Source organism: Pempheris klunzingeri, chromosome 7 (assembly GCF_042242105.1).
Source record: "Pempheris klunzingeri isolate RE-2024b chromosome 7, fPemKlu1.hap1, whole genome shotgun sequence".
Classification (NCBI taxonomy): domain Eukaryota; kingdom Metazoa; phylum Chordata; class Actinopteri; order Acropomatiformes; family Pempheridae; genus Pempheris; species Pempheris klunzingeri.
This window is the reverse complement of record NC_092018.1, coordinates 22927688-22939543: the sequence shown is the minus strand read 5'-3', so window position 1 is coordinate 22939543 and position 11856 is coordinate 22927688. Positions and strand designations below refer to the sequence as shown.

The following is an 11856-nucleotide window of genomic DNA, read 5'->3' as shown; positions in this document are numbered from 1 at the left end:
GTAAATGTGTGGATCAGGTCTCTGTAAAGGCGTGGATCGGGTCTCTGTAAAGGTGTGGATCGGGTCTCTGCAAAGACGTGGATCAGGTCTCAGTAAAGGCGTGGATCTGGTCTCAGTAAAGGCGTGGATCAGGTCTCTGTAAAGGCGTGGATCAGGTCTCAGTAAAAGTGTGGATCAGGTCTCAGTAAAGGTGTGGATCAGGTCTCAGTAAAGGCGTGGATCAGGTCTCAGTAAAGGCGTGGATCAGGTCTCAGTAAAGGTGTGGATCAGGTCTCTGTAAAGGCGTGGATCAGGTCTCAGTAAAGGCGTGGATCAGGTCTCTGTAAAGGCGTGGATCAGGTCTCAGTAAAGGCGTGGATCAGGTCTCAGTAAAGGCGTGGATCAGGTCTCTGTAAAGGCGTGGATCAGGTCTCTGTAAAGGCGTGGATCAGGTCTCTGTAAAAGCGTGGATCAGGTCTCAGTAAAGGCGTGGATCAGGTCTCTGTAAAGGCGTGGATCAGGTCTCAGTAAAGGCGTGGATCAGGTCTCAGTAAAGGCGTGGATCAGGTCTCAGTAAAGGCGTGGATCAGGTCTCAGTAAAGGCGTGGATCAGGTCTCTGTAAAGGCGTGGATCAGGTCTCAGTAAAGGCGTGGATCAGGTCTCTGTAAAAGCGTGGATCAGGTCTCAGTAAAGGCGTGGATCAGGTCTCAGTAAAGGTGTGGATCAGGTCTCTGTAAAAGCGTGAATCAGGTCTCAGTAAAGGCGTGGATCAGGTCTCAGTAAAGGTGTGGATCAGGTCTCTGTAAAGGCGTGGATCAGGTCTCAGTAAAGGCGTGGATCAGGTCTCAGTAAAGGCGTGGATCAGGTCTCAGTAAAGGTGTGGATCAGGTCTCTGTAAAGGTGTGGATCAGGTCTCAGTAAATGTGTGGATCAGGTCTCTGTAAAGGTGTGGATCAGGTCTCTGTAAAGGTGTGGATCAGGTCTCAGTAAAGGTGTGGATCAGGTCTCTCTCTTATTATGTGCAGGAGGATTAGGATCTGGAAGCTCTAATGCATCAACATCACGCTTTGCCTGTGATAGTTCCTCTTCCTTACCTCCTGTGTTGGAGTGGGATGTGTGTCAGGGCGGCCATGATCGTGCATGTGAAGTAGGAGATCAGTGTCAGTTTCCAACAAGGGCTCTAAATTTAGCTGCCAAGGGGACTGGGTGACCCAGTCTGACAGCAACATAAACCATACAGACACACTGTGGACGCCAGCTCCCTTTCGCCTGCTGCCGTATGCTGTACTGGTGCCGTGTGTGTTTCTTATTGAAGGAGGTGAGCTGTGATTATTTTATTTCCTGTAATATGCATGTTTGTTTCCCTTCTCCCTACTGTGATTTGTTTTAATATCACATTAACAGCACCCCCACACCCCCACGACAGACTGACGTGACTTAGAGAATGGCTATGCTGCGCGCCAACGGAACTGTCGTCTGTGGCCTGCTAAGAATACAGCTTGGTGATTAGTGAAGTGGCAATTAAAGGCAACCATGTGCCAGTCTGACGTGCCAGAAGCCGGACTGGGCCTGAACAGTCCTGATCCGCTGGTGAGAGAGGCTTTCCTGATGGCCTACGACTACGTAGACTATGTAACCACAGGGGGGGCAGATGGAAACATGGCTCCTGCCCCCACAGCCTGCACCGCGGCCCTGCGCCATGCTGGAGACGAGCTCCTCAACCGCTTCCCCATCTTCTTCAGACGCTGGCCTCGCATTTTCCAGGACGTGACGGAGAGCACGGCCTGCCCCATGCTCATGAGCATCCTGGACGATCACTTCTTCCCCCCGAATCCCGGAGGGCGGCGCAGGGAGATGGCCTGGAGCGCCGTGCTGTCGGTGTATGTGCTGGCCGGCCAGATGGCTCTACATTGCCACGAGAGGCGCATGGTGGTGGTCCTGCCCCAGCTGAAGGAGTGTGTGGGGTCCTACGTGCAGAGGGTCATCTGCCCTGATATACGAGACAAGGGAGGATGGGTAAGTGTGCACAAGTGAACATGTGCATCTACAGAGAAGATAAAACAAGTGCATTCACTCATTTTAAACACAATACCACAAAGACAATACCAATTTTAAGTAATGAAGTTGAGCCCTAGCAAAATGCCTCCATCATGTTTCCTTCATGGCAACGGTTTTATTTTACTTCCATAAACATCAGGCACATGAGAGAGACAGGCTTTAAAAGTGGTTTAGGCTGAAGCGGCAGAGGCATTTTTAGTCCCTGATGTGGGTCAAGCACCAAAAACACTAGATCCTACACTTCCCATGATGGGGTTAGGGTTAGCATCTTTCATCAGAGCCTGGTAAAAAGCCCAACTTTTACCAAAAAACATCTGTTAAAAATGTGTTGCCTGCATGCTCAAGTAGAGGTTCTACCAGATTCTTGCAAGAGTAAACTGACGGTGAGATGATGGACTTGGGGCCTTTGGGAATCCCAGTGGACTTGGCTGCTTTTACCTGGTTGCTAATCCAGCCTTGAAGGCTGTACATTAAGACTGTCTTATACAGACAGGACGCTGTGAAGAATTCTGACTTGTAAAATCCAAGTTGTGCCATACTTGACATGTATTTTTCACAAGATCCTGACAAAAATCCTTCCATAATTTCTGAAAAAGAAAAACATTAATTAAAAACATTTATAACAATTCAAACTTAAATGAAGCATCATTTTGGGACAGTTCCCCACCCTACCTGCTCCATCAAATACTGCTTTCATGCCTTGAGAAAGGAAAATGCTCCCAAATTACTTTTTGATTGAGGTCTTAAATGGTGTACCCTTTGTCCAGGACACTATCACAGTATATTGAACTGAAATGTTATTTCATTTGAAACTTTCATCTTCTTGTTTCTGACAGAGCGGCTTTGTGTCCCGCTTTGGGGAGAAGCGAGGCCTGGAGAGCCAGGTGAAGACGGTGTGCTGTTGGACACTGCTGGCATTGGCCATAAGCATCCTCACCTACTTCTTATGGAAAAGAATGGCTTAGCCAACACCGCCACCTAGTGACGACAACCGCAAACTCTCCAAGACTGAGCTGCTAAATACAAACCAGAAGCATTTGTTTTATCGTTTACTTTGTGGAAACATGTCAGTCTGTATATACTTCAGGCACATCAGGATAATACAGTCAACCACAGAGTAGCTGATGTGGTAACAGATGAACAAATGTGGGCAAACCAGTGATGTTTTTCAGGTTTTCCAATAGTCACATGCTGGCAAAAATTCAAGTGTTTCTGAAGGAATATACGACCTTTGGTCTGGTATTATGAGTGCTCCCAGCTCCTGGTCAGCTGTGCAGTAAATCTACATGAACCTGTCTGGATTATAGAGCAGGCTGATGACCAGGCTCAAGTGTGCTGTAGCTCTGCTCTTGCTGAAAGTCCTTAAGGTCTATTAACTGTATACACATCAGCCAGATGTGTTATCACCACTGCTACACAGGTCAATAAACTTTAATCTATTGGAGTCATCTACGCAGCACAAGTGCTTAATTTACAGATAACTCATTGCTGGCAATACACCAGTCATGCAGCTACACTTTATGTACAGTGTAGTGCATTTTCTAATAAAACTAACCTTTTCTTCAAGTTAGTGCCTGTGCTCCACAGTGCTTCATTAAAACCAGGAAGGCAAACATCAAATATGCACAACTTTTATTAACATCAACAGCAGACAGAACACTGAAAACTGGAAAAGACTTGGAACGTTACATTTTACGGCAAAGATTTGACAGAGCTTTGTAAAAATGGAAGATTTAGGCCAGCTCCTCCTCACCCTCCTCCTCAAACTCTCCCTCCTCCTCAGCGGTGGCATCCTGGTACTGCTGGTACTCAGACACCAGGTCGTTCATGTTGCTCTCTGCCTCGGTGAACTCCATCTCATCCATACCCTCGCCAGTGTACCAGTGGAGGAAAGCTTTGCGCCTGAACATAGCTGTGAACTGCTCAGAGATGCGCTTGAACAGCTCCTGGATGGCCGTGCTGTTGCCGATGAAGGTGGCAGCCATCTTGAGCCCGCGGGGAGGAATGTCGCACACTGCGGTCTTGACATTGTTGGGGATCCATTCGACAAAGTAGCTGCTGTTCTTGTTCTGCACGTTCAACATCTGCTCGTCCACCTCCTTCATGGACATGCGGCCACGGAAGATAGCGGCAACTGTCAGGTAGCGGCCGTGACGAGGGTCGCAGGCAGCCATCATGTTCTTGGCGTCGAACATCTGCTGGGTGAGCTCTGGCACGGTGAGTGATCTGTACTGCTGGCTGCCTCTGCTTGTGAGGGGAGCAAAGCCGGGCATGAAGAAGTGCAGACGGGGGAATGGCACCATGTTTACGGCCAGCTTCCGCAGGTCAGCGTTGAGCTGTCCGGGGAACCTGAGGCAGGTGGTGACGCCGCTCATGGTGGCAGAGACCAAGTGGTTGAGGTCACCATAAGAGGGGGTTGTGAGTTTAAGGGTGCGGAAGCAGATGTCATACAGGGCCTCATTGTCGATGCAGTAGGTCTCGTCTGTGTTTTCTACAAGCTGGTGGACTGACAGTGTGGCGTTGTAGGGCTCAACTACTGTGTCTGATACTTTTGGGGATGGCACCACGCTGAATGTGTTCATGATGCGGTCAGGGTACTCTTCGCGGATCTTGCTAATGAGCAGTGTGCCCATACCAGAACCTGTACCACCACCCAGAGAGTGTGTGAGCTGGAAGCCCTGTAGGCAGTCACAGCTCTCCGCCTCCTTCCTCACCACATCCAGGACAGAGTCAACCAGCTCTGCACCCTCAGTGTAGTGACCTTTGGCCCAGTTGTTGCCAGCACCGCTCTGGCCTGTAAGACAAGAATCAAGATTGAGCTTCACAGCACTGCAGGTGCATTAAGAGCAGCAGTTAACATGCTGGGCAAGTGTGCAGATTTACCAAAAACGAAGTTGTCTGGTCTGAAGACCTGGCCAAAGGGTCCGGACCTCACAGAATCCATGGTGCCTGGCTCCAGATCAACCAGCACAGCACGGGGCACATATTTACCACCTACAAAACAAAAAAAAGGAGAAAAAAAAGCATTAAAAATAGGTCAGGAAAACTAAGGCTTCAGTAGTCTGCAAATAAAAATCAGGGCTGCTCCAGACTTACCTGAGGCTTCATTGTAGTAGACGTTGATCCTGTCCAGCTGCAGGTCACTGTCACCGTGGTATGTGCCAGTTGGGTCGATACCGTGCTCATCACTGATCACCTCCCAGAACTAAATGGACACAAGTGTGAAACTTGTTAGCTTATTCAAAATAGAATAAATGCAACTAAGCAACATGCATCCATTAATTTGATAATGTACATTCGTTTAATTCGCCGTTGATTGATCGCTCGTTAATTTTGATTTTATAGAGATTACTTAACAACTGAAAAGCAATCTCCCGCCGTGCTGGCTTCGGCGCGCGCGCCCTGACTTCCTATTGGCTGCCCCTCATGGGTTATGAATTTGAAAATTCCTGGTTACGTCACTAACCGCCAACACCGCCTACTTGAGGCAGAAGCCGGCGCAGTAGGCCCCATTGAGCCGGACCGTTACTAAAAAATAATTCATTAAAAAAAGCTTCTTAAAATGTAATAATCACGATGAAACTTGTTTTGCTTACATTAGAGGGTTTATACCGTTCATACGAGGTTACAGGATCAAGGTGCATGTTTTATCAGTCAACCCTCACTTCCTTTTTTTTTTCCGCATTGCAGTAACGTTTAAGGAAACAAGGGTTTTGTTAAACGTTGATCATCTATGTAACATTTACATTGTTATTTAGCGCTGGTGGGTTTTTATTGAGTTTGCAGCAACGGTGGGACAAAATTAGGCAGATTTTAAATCATGCCAAAAGTAGTGTTAAATTTGTTCCACACGGCAATACTTCGACGCAATAAAGGCTCCAAAGGTCGTCTCAAAGTTTACTATGCTTAGATTAACTGCTGAAAGGCAATATTCATCAAGTAGGACACAAAGATATTCCCAGGGTGTGGTTTCTGGGACGCACACAGACACAAAGCGCCGGCTCCTCGGGCAAAGAACACGGTGTTTCTGAACAAAATGACTCCATGTACCTCTAAAAAAGCTAATGCAATTTTACTGACCTTGGCACCAATTTGATTTCCGCACTGGCCGGCTTGAAGATGCACAATTTCCCTCATTTTTTCTTCTGTGGGTAGACGAGACCTTTCAATGAATGACTTTCTTCTCTGTAAGTGCGTACTCAACGGCTAACTCACTGCTTTATACAGCAATAGGACCCGCCCTTTACTCCTCAACTCGAATGTCTATTGGCTTATTTTCGCAAGTTTGCTTAACAGACACAAATTTAGACCAATGACACTGTCAAATTCTCATCCGCCATTGGTCAAATCCATCTGCCAATCACATTCATCTCGAATGTATGACTAACGCCTAATCTGTAGACGTTGGCCTACTTCCCCCATGATGGCGGAGTGGGAATGCGACACTGACAACAGATTTTATTCTGCCTTTCACCGCCGCACGCCTAGTCAAGACAATGAAACGTTTTAATTTCGTCGATCCGTGGAACATCGTTTGATTTGATCAGTTACAAGACTGCAATCTTAGTTAACTGTTAATTAGCCCCAGTCCACGTGGCTGACTATCAGAGTACAATGGTGAGATTAAGCAGAAATTTGACTAGTGGGAACCCCAGTGATTTTAAATCACGTGCCTCTTAGGCCAGTCACAGTTTTTTAATTCAGCCAAGCACAGCAAATGCACATTTCACTCTCAGGTTCAATTTGTGAGCCCTAGTATAGTTTGTATGGAGTGAAAAACTCCATTGTTTTCCTCTGTGGTGTGTGATAGAAACCTCTAAGCAGTGACATCAGACTAACACAGAGTCTCAGTGACTAAAGTTTTGTGCCACGAAGTAAAGAAAATAATCGTCACACTGTGGACCATTTACATTTTGGTTGTGAACACTGAGCAGTAGGCCTATAACGGTACGTCAGCCCTGCAGGGGCCTGATAGTGGCCCACTGATAGTGATCGTGTGTGATGGTGAAGTGCCGGTCAAGACAGATTTGATGAATGACTTCAGAATAAGTGATAGGGAAATTCTCTTATACAGGATATACATTACACCGAACCTCTGTGGTCCATTACCGGTAAAGTGCTTTCCTCCTAGCCTGTCTGACTCAGCTTTTATCCATCTCAGACAGAGCATCTTGCTTGATTCCGGTGATGATGCAAAAGTTTCGTTGTCAGGTTTAAACATATAAATGAGCAGAACAGGATGTTTGTAGAAAAATCAGTAGCCTACGCTTGTGTTTGTGCTTTTATTGTGTGCTTTAAAGCAGAGTTGTGGAATGAGGGCAGTTGGGCTCATTAATAGTTAATCTGAATGCCAGGCGACAATGTGGTCGTGACGCCAGTGCTGCTACACGGTACAGTTGCCACAGCCATGTCTCTAACATGTGGTGGGGGGCATCCCTCCCATGTTGTCGCTATGACAATTATACTTTCCCGCTGGGTGTTGCGGACTTCTGTGCATAAGTACAGGCCTTTATATAAGATTTTCATGGAGCTGCCCAGCCTTCAGCACAGTATCTGTGCATACCATACATTTTTATGCAGATTAGTTCTTGTGCAGGCTAGTAAAGGCTTTCTGGGGGTGTATGAACACTAACTGATTGAGCGTGTCTCATTAAATAAAGTGTTGAATTGAAATGAATTGGTATTCACTCATTCTGGGGCTGGGTGTTTTTACTGGAACGCTACTGACATGCTTATCATATCATACAGTATGTAGGTCGCACATAGTCTATACTGTGTGTGCATTGTAATGTGACACACAAAGGCCCCCCCTGTTTGCACCATGACAGAACAATGTACATCACAGAGAGGATAAGTCAGGATACAGGCCAATATGACCAGCTTGTGCTGCAGTGCTATTCCCCTCTACACTGGCCTTTGCTTTCAGCTGTGCAGGCAGACAGAAGTTTGCGTTATGATCTGGTATTTTGTACTGTAAATAGGTCTCTCATGCATTTTAGCAAAGATATCCTGCAACGGGAAGGTGACAACTTAGAACTGCAGCTGATGTTTTAATTCTCACATATAGCAGGGAGGTGTAGTGTACTGGTTCTGGAGATTCTTCAGTGAAGGACCAGGGTTCACACTGCTGGTTTGACACTGCGGGGTGAACCAAGCAGGGATTCCCCTACTGGTTCCAGGGCAGTGGTGGCGCACTGTCACTGGAGCCAGAGAAAGTATGTGCTCTGTTCACACAGTGCAGCCATCTTTTCCTAAATATAGCTGAGATGCTTTCAATAACCAAGATCAACTTTCCATAACCTTAACCAAGTGCTTTGAGTTCCCTAAACTAACTAGAAAAATGTTAATCATGCTTTAATTGCGAGGATACTATAGGAAAATAAACTGATAGTGAGTGATGTGTTCACTTTACTTGGGCAGTGACCAGATGTCAGATACATTCAATACAAACGTTCCTGAGATCCCATTATAAAATGCATTTGAAAATGCACATTAATTGTAGATGATTGTAATTGTAAGAGCACGGTGGTGCAGTGGTTAGCACTGTTGCCTCACAGCAAGAAGGTTCCGAGTCCGAATCCAGGTTTGCACCTGGGGTCTTTCTGTGTGGAGTTTACATGTTCTCCCTGTGCTTGCGTGGGTTCTCTCTGGGTACTCCGGCTTCCTCCCACAATCCAAAGACATGCAGGTTAGGTTAACTAGTGACTCTAAATCGCCCATAGGTGTGAGTGTGAGCGTGAGTGTTTGTCTGTCTCTGTGTGTTGGCCCTGTGATTGGCTGGCGACCAGCCCAGGATGTACCCCGCCTCTCGCCCAAAAGTCGGCTGGGATTGGCTCCAGCTTCCCCCGTGATCCTGACGGATAAGCGGTATAGATAATGGATGGATGTAATTGTAAGTACAAAAAATTTGCTGCATGACAGGATTTATAAAATGAGAGTCACACAGAAGAGCCACATTCGACACACTGCACATCTTAACTGAGGGAGGAAAGTGTCACCTTTTTTGACAACATACAGTCAAATGATCTCCAGGTTTTGTTCAAACGGAGGAGCAGAGTTGATTCAGCTACCCAGACCTAAAACGTAGGTTACAACAGTAGGATTGAAGAGGAATATCCATTACCAGCATTTAAATTGGATGAAAAGATTTGAGCAGTCTTCAGCAGAATTACAAGCCTGGCACCACACCACAATGTAGGCAGATAAAAATCAAACGGGACATTTTGTGATTTGGTTGTATTTTTATAACTTGATACTCCAGTAATGACACCAAGCCAGACACTCTGTGTTTGGCACAGATAGCCTCAGGACTTTGTGGATGCTCTCTTTGATCTCAGTCGGTTTTCTTCCTTTGCAGTCTGTTGCCTTTGTGCTATAACTGATCAATTATTCATTGATCTCTTTCTTTGGGAGGATGGGAAGTGTGCATTGAGTGGTTTGTGGTGACAGCTTGAGCAGGTCAACTGGAGCTTAATGCATGAAAAACCTTTCAGCACACTGGGAGGAGATTTTGCTGTTTAAAGCTTTTTAGAGTACCGTACCTCATCGTGAAGCCCTTCCCACAGTGTGCTTACAGTACAGTACCACGCACACTTCCTATCTTTGTGAGGCCCTGTCGAACCATTGCTGCTTTCCATGACTCAGCGTCTCTCAGGACACTGCAGCATTCAGCACTCAGCCTCCAGCTTTAGATCAATATTAGCAATAAGAAACAGATGCGGCTGGGGAGGACACACCCACATCAGTCCTGCTCAGAGGTTATAATGCCTTGACAACATGTCACTGATGCAATTTGATCATAAAATATGTCCACTTAGGAAAAGCAGAAGAGGCACCATCACTGTATAGCAGGGACAAATCTACCTACCTGTCTGTCTGTCTGTCTGTCTGTCTATCTGCCTATCTATGCGTTTTTCTGTAATATTACTGATCTCATACAACAACTTAAAAAAACTATTTTATGAATCATTAGACATCATATTTGACACTAATGTTGAATCTTCAGTAATGTGTACAGTTTCGAACCTAAAAAAATCTCACACTCACAAGTTCGAAGCTGCAACAGTGCAAACAGTAGCACGTGCACACAAATCAAGGTGAATGAATGGTATCATGAGATGCGAAGAAGAAGGAATACACAGTAACAACAGAATGGTAAAGGAGCATATTTGTGAAGCACATTTCTATTGTGATATGCACATTGTCAACCGTTGGTGTCTAAATGTATTCTGCCATCCCCCTTTTAGGAAGCGAAAAGCTCCTCCGCCCCGTATCATAACAACTGAATGCATAGATTGATTGAATTTTTATCGACATGGATTCATCACGAAAACAAACTGCACTTACATGCATTATGAGGACAGTAATGTAAATGGTAAAATGGTCTGTGCTTGTATAGAGCCTTTCTAGTCATTTCAACTACTCAAAGTGCTTTTACGTCACATCCTCATTCACACATCAGGAGCAATCAAAGGAGGAGGAGACTGTTCTTTCACACGCTGAAGCTGCTTCAGGAGCGAGTTGGGGTTCAGTGTCTTGCCCGAGGACACTTCGACATGCTGACTCATAGCTGAACCAGCGACCTTCCAATTGAGGGACGACCCACTCTACCTCGGAGCCATAGCCGCCCCATTATGCACCATTATTACTCATCACTAGTCATATTCCTAGTGTCAGTACTATAGTTGCTCTTCCCCCTTCTCTCTCCCTCTCTCTCTCTGTCTCTCTCTCTCTCTGTCCGACCTCCACCCAACAGGGACCCCTACAGAATCCGCCCACACTGAGTCTGGGTCTGTTCCAGGTTTCTTCCCATTAAAGGGGAGTTCTTCCTGCCACTGTTGCCTAATATAATATCTGATGCCTGCACATGTGGGGATTCTTGAATCCTTCATTTTGAACTCCTGAATCGTTGGGTCTCTCTCTTCATTAAAGTTCTAGACAGTAGATATTGTGATATTGTGGATAATGGGTTTTTGGGGTGGACAGGTGTTAGAACAGGAACAGCTGTGCTCATGCACAGTGTGTCTGCAGAGAGAACCACTGATTCACACTCATATCAGATTACTGACTCGTCACTGCAGCAGCATTCGGCCAGTCTCACATTCAGCTGCATATCACAACAGTTTCAGGCCACGCACACACACCTGGCATACTTTGTGTTCAGAAGTATGCCAGGACATACTGTGTTGTTCGACTGCAGGTTACACCCTGAATTGGCTTTGTCAAAGACACTGGAAAATACAAAGAGCTCAGCTGGGAAAGAAGCAGGAAGACTTTTTTATATGACATGTGATTGAAGCTCGATACTGATATTTGGATTTAGGCCACTGATAGCTGATTTTTGAGACAGTGTCGTGACGCACATGGAATACTTATCATCAACATATCAACAAATTGAGTTAAGACTGGAATCTGACTTCTAAAATGTAGTAGGGAGACAAAAGCTAAACCTACATTTATTCGTTTTTCCCTAGCTGTTGTCTGTAATTGAAAAATATAAATTCTGAGTAAACCAACATCCTTTTTTTTTTATCAGTTTTGTTATTCCACGTAACTAAATGAGACAGTAGCTAAATCCAGTCATGATAGATGGAGGAAAAAAAACACCTGTGAAACCTATAGCTATAAGCTATAGAATCATGTATCATATTGATTTCAACATAAATATTCACAGTGTGCTAACATATAGGCACAGCAAAACAGTTACTTCATTCCTATAGACTGGACTGTAAAGAGTCCAAATTCATGCGAAAGCAAACTCGTAGCTAGAAAGCAGAAAGAACACAAGATACTGCATTTCCGCACTCCCCACAGATAAT

The 11856-nt window shown here is 45.5% G+C and overlaps 2 protein-coding genes across 2 annotated transcripts; one reads left to right on the top strand and one right to left on the bottom strand.

Annotated features, from left to right (window-relative positions):
• The first annotated feature begins 1200 nt into the window (after positions 1-1200).
• Positions 1201-3486, top strand: bcl2l16 (BCL2 like 16). The gene is made up of 3 exons (XM_070834207.1): positions 1201-1298; positions 1385-1996; positions 2875-3486. Exons 2-3 carry the CDS (start codon positions 1514-1516, stop codon positions 3001-3003), a joined length of 612 nt encoding a protein of 203 aa, XP_070690308.1. The 5' UTR covers positions 1201-1298; positions 1385-1513; the 3' UTR covers positions 3004-3486.
• A 167-nt stretch (positions 3487-3653) lies between these two features.
• On the bottom strand, positions 3654-6218 carry tubb2b (tubulin, beta 2b). The gene is made up of 4 exons (XM_070833161.1): positions 6119-6218; positions 5135-5243; positions 4922-5032; positions 3654-4832 (listed from the first exon to the last, which is right to left on the bottom strand). Exons 1-4 carry the CDS (start codon positions 6173-6175, stop codon positions 3772-3774), a joined length of 1338 nt encoding a protein of 445 aa, XP_070689262.1. The 5' UTR covers positions 6176-6218; the 3' UTR covers positions 3654-3771.
• Positions 6219-11856: the final 5638 nt, after the last annotated feature.